The sequence below is a fragment of the Ambystoma mexicanum genome, chromosome 8, assembly GCF_040938575.1.
Source record: "Ambystoma mexicanum isolate Mex_15411 chromosome 8, UKY_AmexF1_1, whole genome shotgun sequence".
NCBI lineage: Eukaryota > Metazoa > Chordata > Amphibia > Caudata > Ambystomatidae > Ambystoma > Ambystoma mexicanum.
This window is the reverse complement of record NC_090929.1, coordinates 1,146,792,957-1,146,811,320: the sequence shown is the minus strand read 5'-3', so window position 1 is coordinate 1,146,811,320 and position 18,364 is coordinate 1,146,792,957. Positions and strand designations below refer to the sequence as shown.

Genomic DNA, 18,364 nt, shown 5'->3' with positions numbered 1-18,364 from the left:
CTACTGCTAGCCCTCGACTCATGGCATAACCAGCCTATCCTGTTGTATTTCAAATCAGATATTTGGAACGGACGTCCAATAAATCCTGGTAAGTTTGTCAAAGATCCTACATGGCACAACATGGAGTGCAATACAGTAAGCCATCCGTACACACTCTAAAGTAGCCAAATGGTGGGGATACATGTTCATGTATGCAGACAATAATTAGAAAGCAATTAGTCCACATTAGATATTTTAGATTAAGAATTGTTTTGCCAATCGCACCAGACCATACAAAAATAATGTTTGCCGAGTATGCATGGTGCAGGTATTTAATCTTGCTATTCGAACAGCGTGCACATGCAAATACCCACTCGCAGGAAACGGCTATAAAGAGTACATCAATGTCCAGTGCACCTATACTTGCCATGCCATCTACTGGTGCACAGAAATCTGCATCAGATCAGTAATATCAGAATTCGCAAATTATAAACATTGTCAACTTGGAAATAGCAAGGGTAGGAGAAGAATACAATTGGAAACCACACATCTCATGGGTTATTTGCTTTGCGCATGTTATGTTCATAAAGATTTGATGAAGAGGCTCTATGGAGTTGCGCTTCCTATACCATTGCAAAGAAAAAGATGGATAGAATAAGACTAAGAACACTGAGGATTCTAGATCCCTGGGCATTCCCCTGTGCCACGTTTTTGTAGCTCACGCTGTCTGTTTAGTACATCATTTGTTGGGTTATTGCCTTTATGTTTGATGGCTGTACCAAAATTTAGAAAAAAAGGCTGTGCACGTTTAGTTTACGATGCCCAGCTGATGGATGGTTTGTCTTTAGTAGTGAAACTGGACACTGATATCAAATTGTTCACTGCTCCTGTGCCTCCTTCTCCAGTTCTCTGGCTCGTCAATCACCTCCCTGCAACCGTTTCTCCGGTTGAGTAACACCAAGGAGAATTACAGAACTGTTAATAATAACACATCCTGCAATCTTGGATTTCGCACAAACCTCAGATCGATCATAGAACACACTCAGGATATGATGTTGATGACCCTCTTTGAACTGCTCTGCTCACTCGGGTACTGGCTCATCTTTCGTACGGAAAGGCTTTAAAATGACTGTTGCATTAACTGAGCCCTGTGCCCAAAGTGGGTTTCTTCAATGGCTGTCTGGGGTGGTCGAGCCAGCAGCAGGCGATAGGGATAACATATTGAGAGACTCAAATGATTTGTAGACGTGCTGACGAGCAACGTGATACACGCATGCATTCTTAACTTTTTTTTGCCAACCTGGCTCGTACATATCAATGCGCTGGGCTGAGCCGGCAACATTTAAATGTACTCGCCTACTCCAAAAACGCTGCTTTGAAGCCACAGCAACTAATTGTAAGCAAAATATACTGCACTAAAATTATTTGAGGTTGAAGTTGAGGCTGCAACCTTGGTGGTCAATATATAAATGGAAGAGATGAGCCCTCTTTTTCGAAATAAGAGATGGTCGGGTGGTTGCGTTTACTAAATTAGGCATGAGGTTTCGTACAGATTGAGAAAATTGATAACCTTTATGAGTAGTTGTAAAGGTTATCTGCTGGAAGCAAATACCGCTGTTTCTGCGATGACAATCATGACATCAAGGTGGAGGGATGGGGACAGAAAAGAGATGGGTCTCATCTGACTCGCCTACAGCTTTACAAGCATTCGATAATATTATATACCAATCAACGTTCCTTTATCTCAAGAAATTCCCTCAGAAAAGATATGCTGTGGTACCTGAAGTTTCGCTTAAACTGCCTACGAACATTGGCTGTGATTGGCCCAAGATTGAACGGATGTGTAGGTTTTGTCAAATAAATATTGGGAAATCACTTTACTATTTGGTCATGGAATGCCCAAGTTTAATGAGGAGTATTTTTTATTTGGGGACAATTGTACACTCTGTCTCAACGGCAATTTCTACTAATGCATGGACAAGATTAACTGATGGGAGTAGCGTAGCAAGGATTGTTGCTGTGGTTGCATTTTTAAAAGAGGTTTTTAAGAAACTAGGGGATATGGTATAGCTTTATTTTTAGGAAAAAGATATGCCACTTTATTCTACAATTTGTAATGAGTGTTAATAGGGAAAATTAGCTGATGACATGGGCGTTTTTATGGATAGGGACAAAGGTTAGTGTATAATATTGATGATGGTTCGAAGTTTATTATCTAAAACGACTTTTCAACAAGAGGGGGTGTTGATATGATTTTCTAATAATGATGCTCTTGCAATAGGGGAAAATGTGTTTTTTTCACATGTACAATAATGATGTTTTCTAATACTGGTGACATTTTTCTAGTGTATTGATGTGTAAGGTTTGATTTTAACAAGCAACACAATAAATGTTTAAAAGTTTAATTTTTTTTTATTTTAGTGCAATGTGAAAAATGCACTGACAATTACAAAATAAAATAGAAGCCCACACTTGACAGAAAACCAGCCCCTAAAATAGTTAGCTATTTCAGGCATTGGACGATTTCACGAATGGACAATCCAAGCCTGTTGATCCATGCTGATGGAGACCGGAATAGTTGAATCACCAGACCCAGATGCCATCTAAAGAAGTGCATGCACACGCGACCCCTGGATCTTCACTGAACACATCAACCTGCTTGAGTATTTACCCCCTGTTGCCATGACCTACCTGGAGTTGTCACATTTGTTGAGGGGGCTTGGATGAAGATCAGTTTTAAAGCCACCCTGTTGCCTATTCATTGTGCTGTGCACACATGTCACCTCTGCAGCTACCAAGGCCTGACTTTTGATGATGGTAGAATCCAAACACTCCATCTCGGGTCCCCCTAGATGACTTGTTGTTGCACCTTCCTTACCTGGGAAACCCAAGTGCATACACTATGAAAGTGTTGCACTCAATAGGACTACCACTGCATTGTCCCAGTTGACCTCTATGGGAGAACTGTGAGTAACTTTACAAAGCTTTCTTAAAGTAATCTAAACTGGGTAACTTAACTTGATCATTGTTGAACTTTTTTGGATAGAGTTTGGCCTTGTGAAGCTTAGTACTGAAGTGTTGGTATTGCCCCTTAACACATTTCCCCCACTTAAGGTTAGCAGTACAGTGTTGTTGCTGAAATGGTCTAAATTCAAAAGTGTGTTGTGGGTTCCAATTTGGGCAGCAAACTGTTCTGTACATGTGTAAACATTGCTTTACTTACCTATTAGTATATTTTACTTAATGCCTATGTGTTGCTAAATAAATCGAAACATGTTGTACTTACCTGTGTAAGCTTGTCATGCTCTTGTGTCTGTAAATTGTACTGTACACCAAATCCCAAGTGTAACCGCACGTCCCTGTTACCAAGGGAGAGGAATTGAGACATGCATCAAACCATTGTAGGCCCACAAAGGTTGGTGCCTCAGAAATCTACACTAGTACAGTTTCTGAAATAAACATACTTTCCCTCGGCCACTGTCTGTGTTCCAGGAACATACCAAGTGTTGGCCATTGCACAAGTGGACTCAGACTTTGGCGAGCTAATGCTTCAAATAACTGAACATCTATACATCCCTTTCTAACTGAGATATAGGGATTCTGAAGTGGTCACCCTTCTTCCAGCAGGCTGACCAATGTTTTTTTGCACATGTTGTCTTGCTCAGGACAAGGTAAGGATATTTGACAACTCTAACCAGGGGGTGTATCTTTGTCCCCCAAAATTGGTTCAAGCGGCAGAGAAAAATATTTCATATGAAAAAAACGTTTGTTTTTAAGGTTGAAGACACAAATGACCATGGTCCGTACTAAAGTGCGATTTGGGGGGACCGTGCCCAAAGTTGTAGTTAAACAGATTAAAGATTGAGTGACGAACCAATATGAACGTTAGTAGAACAATTGAGGAAAATATATTCAGGTGGCTAAATTAGGAGGCATGTATGCTGGTACTATATTTGCCCTCAAAAGGCAGTAGCAACTATTGGGACAGGATGGCAAGACCAGAAATAGGGTCACCTCTACCCACCCCTCCTCCAAAAATAGAAGCTTGCATCTGCAAAAATATTTGCTGACATTTTAGAGACAAATCAATAAATAGCTGGGGATAATTTTTAGTGAACATCTTCGGGAAATTGTGTATGTTTGAGTACACTGGATCAGAGGTATTTGTCAAAACTACCATCTCTAGAGTGCTGGGCTGGCTGGTCCTTCGGTATCATCATAGGGGCATGTAGGCCATGCCGAGCCTTCATTGGGCAGCCCTGAACAGTTAAAACCATATTAGTGAAGCTAACCTACCTGGAAATGTGGAGCCATCAACCCGACATGGAATTGACACCACCTTCCTCCTCCCCCCATTATCTGGCAGCTAAAAGCAAAAATGTTCCTCATCGAGATTTTTTTTTTTAGCAGCAATAGTGACAAACAGACAAGCCACCCCATGAGAGAATACTAATCGGTTGATTGCATCATTCAACATACACTACATGACAGTACTGATCAATAATTATCTCCATCAGAGTTCCCATTAAACCTCTTAAACGAGGTACATGTGCAGTTAATATAAAGCATTCTTTGGTGGCCTGCACTTATTCTCAGTCCATACCTTCCGTAGGCAAAGCGCCTGTCCTTGTGGTGATCACCAAACGTATCCCACAGTCGTAGGGAGACGCTCACCTCGTCAACAACATCCCGCGAGCGCTCAAGCACCTGCAAAACAATTACACAATAAACTCCGGGTTGTCGTTAGGTCAACAGCCTCATTCACCGTGTTTGTTGTGAAAACGCACATAGGTGCAAGTTATGTAACAGGTCGGCGGTCACACAGGTTCTGGTTCATCATGCACCACATGTTGAGGATGATTGGAGGGCAGGGGATGATATTTTGCAGCAGTAGTGTATGACAACACTTTCCATGTTGTTGCAAGTGCTCCGTGCCTGCATTTCACACAAATGCCAAGTCGCTTTCAACTCATGCCTGGTGCAAACACAACGTTGCAGCATTTTATGTAGTTCTGTATCGATATATTAAATGCAACATTTTTCAGAAACATTTCACATTTATTGAGTTGAGTAATGCACAACGATGGAGTTCATGGATAAAGCAGGGGTTAACATATCGCACCCAACTCGCCCCTTTAATGCACTGTCCCCAGGGGCGTCACTAGGGGGTTCTGGGGGTGGAGGGGCAGGGGCTATAGCCCCGCATAGCAGCTCAGGGGCTATAACCAAAAGGCTAGAGCTAGCCCCGAGTCCCGACAGTCCCAACATCAGCGCTGTCCCGGATCTTTTCCAGACCTAGCAACACCGCTGACTGCCCCAGTGGATTTCATAGCAGCTTAACACACGCAAATCATTTATTGTTGTAGTCCATAAATGCATTGGTGTAACCAGAAGGCCCCATGTGTAAACTGCGTGCAATTCTGGCTGTTTTTGCGTAATGTCATTTATCTTTTTGTTTTTAGGAATAATACATATGCACACAATATGACGTGGCCCTCATGTTATCGATTTAATTTTTATTGGCAAACGAAAGACACCCGTATCCTTTCCCCCGGTCTAGTCATATCCTCATCTTTGAGTTCAACTCATTATTTTGCCGCAGTAAACCCGTGAGAGAAGGCAGCACGCGCATGTTGCAGCAGTGCAGATCATGTGCCGACAGCAGCTTCTCCGGAATCTGAACCACTACCCACACCTGCAGTCAGCGCGAGTGGAGATACCCGAGCCTGCAGGGAGCTGTGGGTGGCGCATTTAGGTCCAAAGGTGTGCATATACTTCTCATTCAGCTCGGGTTCAGTGTTAAAACGTTGCTCCATCCTCCCTCCCTAGGATGGAGACGGACTTGGATCACTCCAGGTGTTTTACGGTGACATCAGGAAACTGAATGCCCTTTTCTTGATGTCTCATTATTCAGTTGTGTACACCTTGCTGCATGAATACATATTTTAAAAACACATCTTGCAGAGATTATACCTTTGGCAAGATTACTCATTTTTGACTTTGAGATGTAAAGAAAAAAATATCTATCTTCCACGGGGAATGACAGTACAACTAAGACAACATCTTAGTGAGTGGGTGGGGGGGGCAGAGTAAATGGGGAAAAGGTGGGTGGGGCAAAAAGTGCTGTACACAGGGTGCAGACCTAGAGTATTACAGGTAAGGTGTGGGGTAGACAAGGTTGCTGTGATGGGTCGAGCAAGCACGGGAGACCAACTCCAGAGGGGGAGAAGATAAGTAAGGTTGAGTGGAGCGAACAGCAATTAACGAGATGTTCTTTGATAAGTTGCATGCTCAATTCCAACCTTTAGTGTAGGAAGGAGGGGAAAAGTCAGATCTACACTTGTTCAGGGGTCAGTGTGCATATGAAGACAAGTCTGATTTTCTTTTATTTTTTACTCCACTTGCTGGTTTTGGTTTCCAGTCTTCCCATGATGTGAATTTGGGCGGCACGTTGGCCAGGTAGATTTGTGTTTTGGTTGTAACTGATTTGTAGGGGATGCCGCCTGTCTGGAACATGATGCGAGTCTGAAGAGGTAGCTAGTACATACGTATGTTCGTCCGTGGGTGAATAATGTAGAGCACACCTAGCTACAAAGCAGTGGGGCGCTTCATAAGAAGCGGCTAAGGCACAGAGTGTAAGAGAGGGAAGGGGGTAAGTAGGCGATTATCTTCGGTAACCTGTCATGAGCGGTCACTGTACAGTTCCTTCAAGATCAGGAAGTAACTGCTGAACCCATATGCATGCATTAGTAATGACCGAAACCCAAACCCTCACCCATAATGATAGGCACACAACTTGTTTCAAGTGTTGGCAATAAAAAGGCCGTAGGATTTTTATTGTACAGATATGGGTAATGACAATAACAATATCACATATCATGAAAGTATCATACTTTTGGGCACTGGGTCCTGAGGTTACCCCCTCGTACCCGTGCCGCCTTCTTGTGTCTCACGACTTGTTGTGGGCACCGTACAGTGCCTTGTCCTTCTTTTTGTTCTTCTCCCCTTTTGTAGGGTGGGTGGGTTCTGTGGTAAAGAAGCAAGAAGATTTGGAAGACACTGAGTAAACAGTGAACCTCCTTTTTGCTTGGGTCCCCGTTCAGGGTCCACAAACAGATTGTGTTTACTCTGAGCATGCTGCTCTCATTTATAGGACCCAGGAGGCCCTGGGTCTTTGTTGTGTATATGATGGGGGCCGCTGTTGTCGCAGCCCCCGGCCGGATAGCCGACTGTCTGATCCCCTGATGGGGGCAGATCTTTGAACCTGGGCCCTGCCTGATGGTTGTTTCCTTGTGGCGCTTTAGTACCTTGCTGTTTGGGGAAGGGTGCGATGGCTGTTCGCACCTTAACCTTCCGTGGCTTTTGTGCTCCCGAGACTGCGCTTCTCCGTAGCTGGGGGGAAGGAGTTGAGCAGGCGCAGGGGGGTTGGGGCTGCCCCTCTCCCAGCTGCCGATGGTAACAGCAGTTACCCTGCCTCGCTTGTGGGATGCCCATGCAGCATTGCCCAGAACTGAAGACCCTGCAGTGCAGGAAGGAGGACGCTAGCCTGATCTGTGTAGGTATGTTGTTCTAGAGTGTGGGAGTGTATTATTAGGGTATTGAGCGTGGACCTAGCTTTAAGAAGCAATGCAGCACTTTACAATCATAGGGGGGAAGAACATGAAGAGGGGAGCAGACAAAAAAAAAAAAAAAAAAAAAAAGAGTGTGGAGCTAACAGGAAAGAGGGAAGGTCAGCAATGTGTCAGAAAGGGATCTTCAAGCATCCAGGGAAGGAAACAGTGGGGACCAGATCACCCAATTTCAGGAAGGGAGGGAAGTGGATGTTGTGTGGACCTATGTGTTAGGGAGGAGCTATTCCTTGAAGGGGAGGCGAGTCCGAGGTTGATGGGTAGGAGGTTTCAGAGTCTTGGGGCATGGACAGAGAAGGCCTGTTTTCTGGTTCTTGCCTTCCTGCACCAGCAAAGTTTAAGTCAGCACATTTCCTTGCTCCTGGGGGATCAAAGGCCTCCCGAGATGCAGATTTTCTCAGTGAGGTAGCTTGGGGACTTCACAGGGAGGGCTTGTAGATGATGCAGCAGGATTTTAATATGATACGGGAGCAAGTGCACTTCAATGAGGGTTGGGTTAGGTGGTCGAATTTGCCGAGTACTTTCAAGTAGCAGGGGTATCCTTGGTCTATGGTCTTCTTGCACTTCTTGGCTTCCAATTGAGTGGGATCGAAGATATAGCAATGTCTTGTTTCTAAGACGTGTCAGCCTCCTGAGCTAGTGAAATCTGCAGTTAGGTTGGAAGGCAACTTGGTGATCAGTGCTTCCTGGGTGATGCAGACTTGGAAAGGTAACCAGTGGCATTATTTGAGGATGTGGTTGATTCTCTACAGCCCTGTGATGAGGCAGGCTGAGGTGTGCGACTAGTAGACCTGCAAGGATGGATGCCATTACTGCTGTCTAGGTGAAGGAGCCTGCTGGCTTAGACAGCCAACCCAAGGTGGGGTTGAAGGGCTGGATTCTGCAGGGGAGTGAAAACTGGTACCAAGCCGTCAGCTTTGATGGCAAGGACACAGTTGACAGGACTTTGCACTAGGTATGAAGTTTAGAAATATTTTATGCTGCGTGAAAGGCAAAAGCAAGTTTGGTGAAAACAGGGATTCTGCTATTTACATTTCTGCTTTATACATTCGTATCATAGCATTTTACAGTGTATGATAGGAAAACGCAGGTTTCTATAGACAGGAAATGTATTGCTTTACAATTAATGTGTGCTAAATGTAGCTGCCTTCAGAACATTGACCTGAAAATGAGAACAAGATGGGCACCTATTTGAAACCTGTTGCATAATATTAGCCAAGCCCTAACGTCAGATCAGTACCAACTTCGGTTGGTTGATATTGTATGTAAATATGTGCTCTGTAAGGCGCTTTGGATTAAGGCGCTATATAAATAGCACATTATCATTATCAGTGAAAGTCATGTCTGTAATCGGCTGGAAGTCAATTTGACTTGTAGGTAGGTGGGAGGTCGAATTATTAATGATGTTTTAGTGTACCCATGTCCATGGTCTCTTCACTTTTTTATTCAAATGAATACATCGTGAATGCAGCAGATCAGGACCAAGGTAATGAAAAAATGTATGAAAACCCCCAGAAACTTGAGAAAGTTATTGCTGTCAGCTATAGAGGAGAGGTTACTACCTCTAGTAGCTGAGGATGAGAGTCTGGACTCTGTTTATGACACAGTTAAATTCGTCCAAGAGACGACGCAGAAGGCAGTTCATTCTTTAGCGCCATTCAGGCCTAGACTGGTGTCAATTAAAAAGTTAACATGTGGTTCACAGAAGACCTGCAAAAGTTAAAAGCTGCAAAAAAGTAATTCTTTTACGTGTGGAAATCATCCAGAGATGAGGGATAGGGAGGCTTATAATAAAGTCTCCAACATGTTCAAACTTGCTATTATTGAGGCCAACAAAACCATGTTTGGTTCTCGTATTTGATAGGCTCAACATGAGTCCAAAAAAATCTAAGCTACTGATGGAACTGGAAGACCCATGTCCAGGTGAAGGGGGGGGCCCAATAAAAAAATGCAGAGTGGTGTTCATCAATTCAAGAGGCCCTGCTGAGCAAGCTTGATAGGATTAAACAAAATACTGAGGCCAAGAGGAAAATGGTGGACCGGGTAGAGTTGGTGGAAAAAAGCACTACACAAAGAATTTCAGAGTCTCAATTTTACTTTCGTTCAGTTAATGAGGCAGAACTGTCCGGCATTATTGATAAACTGAAGACCACAAATTGCAAAGGGGACTTGCATGTTCAGCTGTCACTATTAAAGCAAGTACTCCTATATTGCTTGGAACCTTAACTAAATTTGTCAATGCCCGTTTCGCAGAAAATCATGTTCCTGACATGTTTAAAAGTGCGTGCATTACCCTGATGCTGAAAAAGGCAGGTCTCTCCCCTTTCGAGCCATCAATTTACAGGGCTATAACAAACACTTGTTTTTTATTAAACATTTTCAGCCGTGTGGCATATAGAGTATTTTAATAATCACAACATTTTACATAAAAGGCAATCTGGTTTTAGACAGGGACATGGCACAGAAGAACAAGTTACTTCTTACCTTGTAACGTTCTTTCGATGGGATGTTCCTCTGACATATTCCTCATCTTTCCTTATCTTTGATAATTCGTCTCCAGCTTGCTGGCCTCGGAAATTTTTTCTCTGTAGAGGGTGCTGCGCGTTGACGTCCGCCGAGTCGATGTCCCTCGACAGCCACTGTATCGGTGCCGACGTCATCATGCCCATAAATAGCCACGCGCGGCGTCCGTTGCTCAGTTCCGTTTTGTAGCATAAAATAAGTCATGCCTGAATTGGTTATTGACCTTGCAGGAGCGTAAGCTGCAACCACAAGGGAAGTATTACTGCGGGGATGGATGGGAGGGGCGGTAAGGAATACGTCGGAGGAACATCCCATCGAAAGAACGTTACAAGGTAAGAAGTAACTTGTTCTTCGAAGGGATTGTGTCCTCCGACGTATTCCTTATCTTTAGACTCCCATAGCAGTGGCATGTAATTGGAGGTGGGAGTAATAATGTCATGTATCCCTTTTAGGAATGAACCGAATGTAATACTGCTTTGCCAAATCTGGTCTCTTGACTAGTGGAGGAATCCAGGTTGTAAGATTTTGAGAATGTATGCGCGGACGACCATGTGGCAGCCGCACATATGTCTCGGACTGGTACCCCCTCTTTGGAGGGCCGAAGAGACTGCGATACCCCTGGTTGAATGAGCCCTAAGATTTTGGGGTGGCTCTTTCCCTGCCAGTTTGTAACATTCCAGAATGGCCAAAATAATCCCCCTGGAAATGGTCTGTTTTGTTATGGGTAGTCCCAACTTGTGACCTGAGTATCCTACAAACAGTTGGTCTGCTTGCCTAATCCTAGCCAGTCTGCTGATGTCAAAGCTCAGAGCTCGCCTTAGGTCCAGATCCTCCGGATGGGGGGGAGGAGGGTAGAACGAAGGTAAGATAATTTTCTGAGTGATATGAAATTCAGAAACCACCTTTGGGAGGAAATTAGGCTTCACCTGTAGGACACCTTTGTCCTTATGGAAAATTTTATGGGGGGGGAAGGGTTTACAAGAGAGCTTGTAATTCGCTCACCCTCCTAGCAGATGTTAGTGCTACCAATAGGACAGATTTAAGAGTGAGAAATCTCAGCGAACAAGAGTGGAGTGGTTCAAATGGAGTACCCATTAGGAAATTTAAGACTAAATTTAAGTCCCATAAGGGAACTTGGAATGGTCTTGGAGGATAAACATTAGTTAATCCCTTCAGAAATTGTATTGCTAGAGGTAGTTTGAAATACGATGGTTCCTCCGCAGTGCGCTTGAAGATTGAAAGCGCTGCGAGATAGCCTTTTACAGTGCCAACTTGAAGGCCTGAGTTTGCCAAGTAGAGTAGAAACGATAACACCGTTGGTGTACCACATGAAAAAGGGTCGATATTCCCTTCTCTACACCAGCTGTAAAATTTGTTCCAACGGCAGCGGTACAAAGACTTTGTTGCTGGCCTTCTGGACGAAAGCAACACCTCCATGACGTCATCAGGGAGGACCCAATCCTTGTACCTCACCCTTTCAGAAGCCAAGCGTGAAGGTTGAGGGTTCTGATGTCTGGATGGAGAACCTGACCTCCCTTCTGTGAGAAGATTCTCTTTGAGTGGAAGACGTATTGGAGGACAGATGGACATATCCAGAAGGTCTGGGTACCACGTTCTCCTGGCCCAGTCCGGGGCAATTAGGATAATGGTTTTCCCGAATCTTCTCAACCTCCTGATCATTTCAGGAATAACAGGGACTGGTGGAAATGCGTAAAGGAGTGGGAACTCCCAGTCCACTACGAACGCGTCCACTAGAGCTCCTCTCGGGGGAAATTCCCTTGAACAGAACAGATCGCACTTCCTGTTGGTGCTGGTGGCGAACAGATCCACCTGAGGGGTTCCCCAAAGGGCGAAGATCTCTTGAAGGACTTCCTGAGCTAGCTCCCACTCGTGGGAGACTGTGCTCTGCCTGCTCAGAGCGTCCGCTGTCAAGTTCTTCTCTCCGGCTAGGTGGACTGCCGATAGAGAGATTCCTTCCTGAATTGCCCAAAACCAGAGCTGCATTGCCTCTCTGCACAGTGGCAGTGACCCTACGCCTCCTCTTTTGTTGAGGTAGTGCATGGCCACCGTGTTGTCCATCATTATCAGGACATTTCTCCCCTGTACTGATGGCAGGAAAGCTTTCAGCGCTAGTCTGATCGCTCTCAGCTCTAATAGGTTGATGTGTAGTCTGGAATCCGATGGAGACCAACGACCGCTGATGGTCAAGTCGTTGGCATGGGCTCCCCACCCCGTGAGTGAGGCGTCTGACTACTGTGATCTCCGGCCATGGTTGCCAAAACAGTTCTCCTTTCAAGATGTTCTCTGGCTAGGCCCACCATTGAAGGTCGTGGGCTACCTTGTCCGGAATCCGGAGGAGATCTGTCGAATTGCGACCACCGAGTTCTCAGTGCCCACTAAATAGATCTCATTCTCAGGCGAGCCTCTGGCACAAGGAAGATGCAGGATGCCATGAGGCCTAGCAACCTCAAAAAGTCGAAGGCTGGGAGACGTTGGGCATTTTGGAACTTGTTGACCATCTGCAGAATATCTTGAGCCCTCACCTCTGGTGGCGAGGCTTTTCCCCAGGGAAGTGTCCAGGACCGCTCCAATGAACTGGAGTCTCTGTGATGGTATCATCTGTGACTTATTTAAATTGAGGGAGAAGCCCAGTTTTTGAAGGAAGTGGCAGACATAATCTAGCTGGATTTGAGCTTGTTCCGAAGATACAGCCCTGATCAGCCAATTGTCCAGGTAGGGGTAGACGTGGATCCCTTCCCTCCTTAGACTTGCAGCCACTACCGACATTAGCTTGGTGAAGACCCTCGGGCGGAGGTCAGCCCAAATGGCAGAACACGAAATTGATAATGAGAGTCGCCAATTGCGAACCTCAGGTATTTCCTGTGTTTGAGATGGATTGGCACATGGAAATAAGCATCCTGAAGGTCCAAAGATACCACCCAGTCCTGGAGCTGGAGGGCCTGAAGGATCTGAGAGAGAGTTACCATCTTGAACTTGTCCTTCCTGAAGAACTTGTTCAATTCTCGTAAGTCCAGGATGGGTCTCAGTCCTACGTCCTTCTTTGGTATGAGAAAGTAGGGGGAGTACCAGCCCTTGTTCCTGTCCGCTACAGGTACCGGTTTTATGGCACCTTTCTCTAGCGGGTCTATAATTTCCTGAAGAGGAGCGGATCTGGAACTTTTAGAGAGCTGTGCCCCAGGCGATGTCTCTGAGGGATGTGTAGAAAGGGTAGGCAGTAACCCTGGGCAACTGTCTCCAATGCCCAAGCATCTGACGTAATAGCCTGCCATTCCGTCAGATGGTGAGTTAACTTGCCCCCTACAGGTGTTTTGTGTGGAAAGACCTCACAGTGGTTTGGGGGCAGCTGATGCAGATGCCGAGGGTAAAGAGGCACCTGCTGCTGCTACGGCTTTAGTACTTTTGACCCGTCCACCTCGCGTGGATCTCCTTTGGCCTCTTTGAGCCGGCTGTCCTCTGCCTTTCCCGAAAGCGGAATAATAGCGAAAGGACTTTCCTCTCCCAGAGGTTCCTGAGGGGCGAAAAGGAGTTTGGCAGATTGCAGCTCCTAAAGATTTTGCCGCTGCTTTAGATGTCTGCAACTTTTCCAGACTGTCATCAGCCTTTTTACCGAATAAAGAAGAGCCGTCAAAGGGCATATTCAAAAGTCTGGCCTGTACATCTAGAGCAAAGCCAGACTTTCGCAAGCCAGATTGTTGTACTTGCCGCCATGGCCCTGCTGATACTGTTAGCGGAATCGATGCCAGTTTGAAGTGACTCACACATGGCATCTTTGCCATCTTTAATGATGTTAAGGAAGGCTTCCCTTTCCTCTCCTTCCGGTATGCAGTCAGTCGCTGATGAAGCACACTCCCACAGTGTGTGACTGAACCTGGCGAGCGTACAGGTGGCGTTGATGGACTTCAACGCCATACTACAAGCAGAAAAGACTTTTTTTGCCATAGAATCGTACCTTTTGTCATCTCTATCCTGTGGCACAGTAGGGTAAGCAGATCTGCTGCTTGACGAAGTTGCCGCTTGAACCACCAGGCTCTCTGGAGTCGGGTGTTTTGATAAGTATTCAGGGTCAGCCGCAGCTACCCTATACTTGGCTGACAATCTTTTATTGACTGCAGGGATAACCTTAGGAGTTTCCCAATTAGATGAAATCTTCCTTTGCAAGGCTGCATGGAAGGGGACCACAGGATCCTCCTGTGGACCTTTGTCTAGTATGTCTGTCAGGTCATCCTGTTGAAAAACAGGTGAAGGCGCAGACCAACCCATAAATTCAATAATCCTTGCCATCAGGGTTCTATAGGGTGTTTTGGCATGTTCCCCTGGGTCTGGCTTGACAAATTCCACTTCTTGCGAAGTGTCCAGGCCACTTGCCTCATGTAATGACTCCTGTAGGTCTTTCAACCTCCTTTCCTCAGAGGTAAAATCCTCTGCAACAGGTAGTGTGGTCCTCTGCAACCCAAAGGTTTCCTGGTCAGAATCCTCCCCTTCTTCATAGATTGAAGATAATCCAGGGTACTCTGACCTCGGAAATGGTGTAAAACCATTTCTAAGGCAGAAGGAGCCAAACTCTTCATTATTGGGTGAGAAAACGTCGATGTCGTCGGCACCGATGTGACATGCTTCGAAGGCGCCGAGAAAGGCGTCGAGAAAACTGAAAGAGGCCTCGAAGAACTCGAGAGGATCGGGATCCTACTCGAGGATGTCGACAACAGTCTCGGCGTCGTGCCGGAGGCTCTTGGTATCACCGTTGGCTGTGAAGTAGCAGTGGTTTTCCCTTTCATCGGCGTCGGCGATGGCGTCGATTCGATCGACCGATGTGTCGAAGAACCCTTCGACAATGGCGTCGATGGCGCTGATCCATGCGTCGAAGGGCCCGTGGTGCTCTCGGGTAGACTCTTTCCCTGGGTGCAGCGACTCGCGGCGTTTCAATTTTTTGGGTTTTTCACCCGGGGTATCACCCTCAGCTGTCTTCGAGGGGGTCGAGGCCGCTTTCTCAAAGACGCTTAGCATTTTCTTCCTGAATTCCTCCCACTCAGCCCGAGAGCTGTGTTTTGTGGGGCAGGAGACCCTTTCTGGGTAAACAGATGACGAGGAAGGGGATCTTCGACGTCTCTTCTTTGAGTGTCTCGATCTCGACAAATGGTGGGAGCTACTTCGAGATCTAGAATGGGAATGCTTTCGACGGCGAGGAGACGAATGCCTCGACCGAAGAAACTTTTGAGGAGGTTTTGACTGACTTACCTCTCTTGAGCTTCCCCTTGCGCTCTTTCAAAGCTTTCGCCGTCATGGACATGCAGTCTTCACACTCCGAACAATGGTGCTCGACTCCCAAGCACCACAAGCAGATCCTGTGTGCTTCTGTTATCGACATTTTCTTACCGCAGTCTCGACATTTTTTGAAGCCGGACCGCGGCGTCGTCGGTTCCGATGAAGAAGCCATCGAGAACGAGTTAGTATTTCGAGTAAATATAAGGGGTTTATCTGACTGAACTGAGCAACGATATTCCGAGGCCCCACAAAGCGCGGAAAAACGGAACTGAGCAACGGACGCCACGCGTGGCTATTTATGGGCATGATGACGTCGGCGCCGATACGGTGGCTGTCGAGGGACATCGACTCGGCAGACGTCGACACGCAGCGCCCTCTACAGAGAAAAAATTTCCGAGGCCAGCAAGCTGGAGACGAATTATCAAAGATAAGGAAAGATAAGGAATACGTCGGAGGACACAATCCCTTCGAAACAGCATTGCTGGACTTAAAGTCCAGCCCTTTATGAGTTATGGATAAGGGACAAATAGCTCTCCTTATGTTATTAGACCTATCCACAGCCTTCGACCTGGTGGATCATGTTTTGATTATCACCAGGTTGAAGGAAGTGGCCGCTTTGTCTGACGTGGCTTCAGCTTGGATTGGATCATTCTTCAAAAATAGATTGTGTAGTGTTTGTAGCAATACAGCTGAGGCAGCACCAATAGTGCTGCAGTTTGGAGTTCCTCAGGGAGCCTGTTCCCACCCTCTGTCTACAATATTTTTTCTGTCCCATTTTTTAATCTGTTGGAAGAAAATGACATTGGTTTCGCAAATAATGCTGATGACACAATGTGTCCTCCCACATTCTGGCGATTATGAGCAGGACCCAAAGAGACTAAATGAAGTCTGATATTTTTCATGTCTGGATAATGGAGAATGGTCTTGCTCTGAATAAGGAAAAGACTGAATAGATGGTTTTAGGAACTGCACAAAAAATCCTCAAGCTTGGATGATTATAGGATGTTTCGGGTGGCAGGTTGTGATACGGAAACAAAAAAGAAAGTTAAAACATTGGGAATTAATGTGGACTAAAACTTAAACATGAACGCCCAAGTGAATAGTTTGGTCTCTATATCAGAATATTATATCAAGCTGTTAGCACAAATTCGCCCCTACATTTGAAAGGAAAATTGTGAGACAATAGCAAGAGCTAATATAGGGTCTAAGATGGACTACTGCAGTAGCTTATTAGTTGGTATCAAGAAGGAAGATTGTGCCAGACTGCAGGTAGTACAAAATAGTGCTCTTAGAGTGGTTACCGGACTTGGACGGAGAGGCCATGTACCAAAACAAGAAGAGCATTACACTGGTTGCCAATTGAGGCTAGGATCGAGTTTCGTCAACTTGTAATTGTGCATAAATGCCTAGTCAGCTCAAGTCCTGTATATTTGAGTGAGGCACTGTTAACTAAAGTGAATGCCAGAACTCTCAGATCCAATAGCACACATCAGCTGAAGGAGCCCTGATGTATATTCTCACGAGTCACTAGGAGTGCCTTCTATACTGCAGCTCCCAAAGCCTGGAATGCAATCCCTCTAGATCTCAGAGAGGTGAAGGTTATTGAAACGTGTAAGAAGCAATTGAAGACTTTGCTCTTTAGATAGTTTAGCTCCCTCGAATTGCAGCTATGACCATCTGTCCCCTTGCTGGATGCCCCCTATGTTGTGTCTGTTTGTCTTGCACCCATAAGCCTCCGGTCTATAGGTGCACGGTACAAATTTAAGTAAAGTTGTAAAGTAAAGAATACGGGTTTCCCTGCTCTTGTAAAGTGCATAAGTTAGAGAAGTAGAAAAAAATAGGGTTAGTTGGACACTACTCTTCTGTCTCCATTTAATTGTGTTCTAATATAAACTAAATGCATGAAGAATCTTCAACTCAAATGCATTCATGTCTACGTTTTGGCATCACACTTCAGGAATGTCACATGCTCAGCACAGGAAAAATGTTCTTCACTGGAATGGGTGGGCTGGTCTCTTTATTCCTGTGGTTAGTGCTGTAGCAGTGCAGGTTTATTATTTGTCAGTGTCTGCCACACTCCTGCAACATAGGTAATGCCTGGTGGGAATTTGGTACTTACAATCAGATATACAACAAACCAAGCAAGCCTTCAAAATACAGGACTCTTTCCCGTGAACTTCCACCAATGTAGTGTTTGACTGCATGCACCGAATTTCATCCTGGAACTTCCTTAGTTGGAAAACAGAGCAGACACTCTGACAAACAATGAACTCAAGCCGCTAGAAAACTACCCAAATGAATATAGGCACGCACTAGTAGGGACATGTTTCCAGGCCCAGCATATGATACTAAGGACAGGAGTATACCAATGACGATGGGAATGTCGAATGCTTGGATGGGTACATAGATCAAGACCATTGTGATTGCCTGGAGATCAAGACTATTCTGCAAGACATGGGTTCTATAACCCTGCCAGACAGACGCAGGCCTTCACCTCCCTCACCTAGGTTAATAAAGAGCGCACCCAGAGTCGGTAATAGTGAAATAATTACAATCCCTGGAAGCCTAAGGAATCCAGCATGAAGCACTATCTAAATCACCAAAAACAAGATTACCTATACCAATCCCCATTTTCCTGTCTGCTGCTCTCTCTTTACACAGACAGAACGGGAACCTCAACTGCAGGCGATTAAAAACCAGCTCTTCAAACTGATCCATGATTTTCCTACTCCGAGTTCAAAAGAGATTGCCCACTAAGACGCCAGGGGCTTCATAACCGGCAGGTTGCACCTCACCTGCAGGCGTTTGGAAGCCACTGCTTCTAAGGCAGTGGAACTGAACATGCCTTACTTCATTTAAAGGCACCCTCTTTCTGGCTATACCAACCGTTAATCTCTCATTTTACACTGTCAAATGATATGAACATTAATGGATACATGGCAGCATGCAAT

General features: G+C 45.5%; 1 protein-coding gene across 4 annotated transcripts in view; it reads right to left on the bottom strand.

The window, feature by feature from the left end:
- RHOBTB1 (Rho related BTB domain containing 1) overlaps positions 1-18,364 on the bottom strand; it is a 760,683-nt gene that overhangs the window by 174,885 nt on the left and 567,434 nt on the right. For all 4 annotated transcript variants that reach the window (XM_069611207.1, XM_069611209.1, XM_069611206.1 and 1 more), the window contains one exon: positions 4,583-4,686. In XM_069611207.1, coding sequence (XP_069467308.1) covers positions 4,583-4,686 — 104 coding nt within the window. The remainder of the gene's footprint in view (positions 1-4,582; positions 4,687-18,364) is intronic.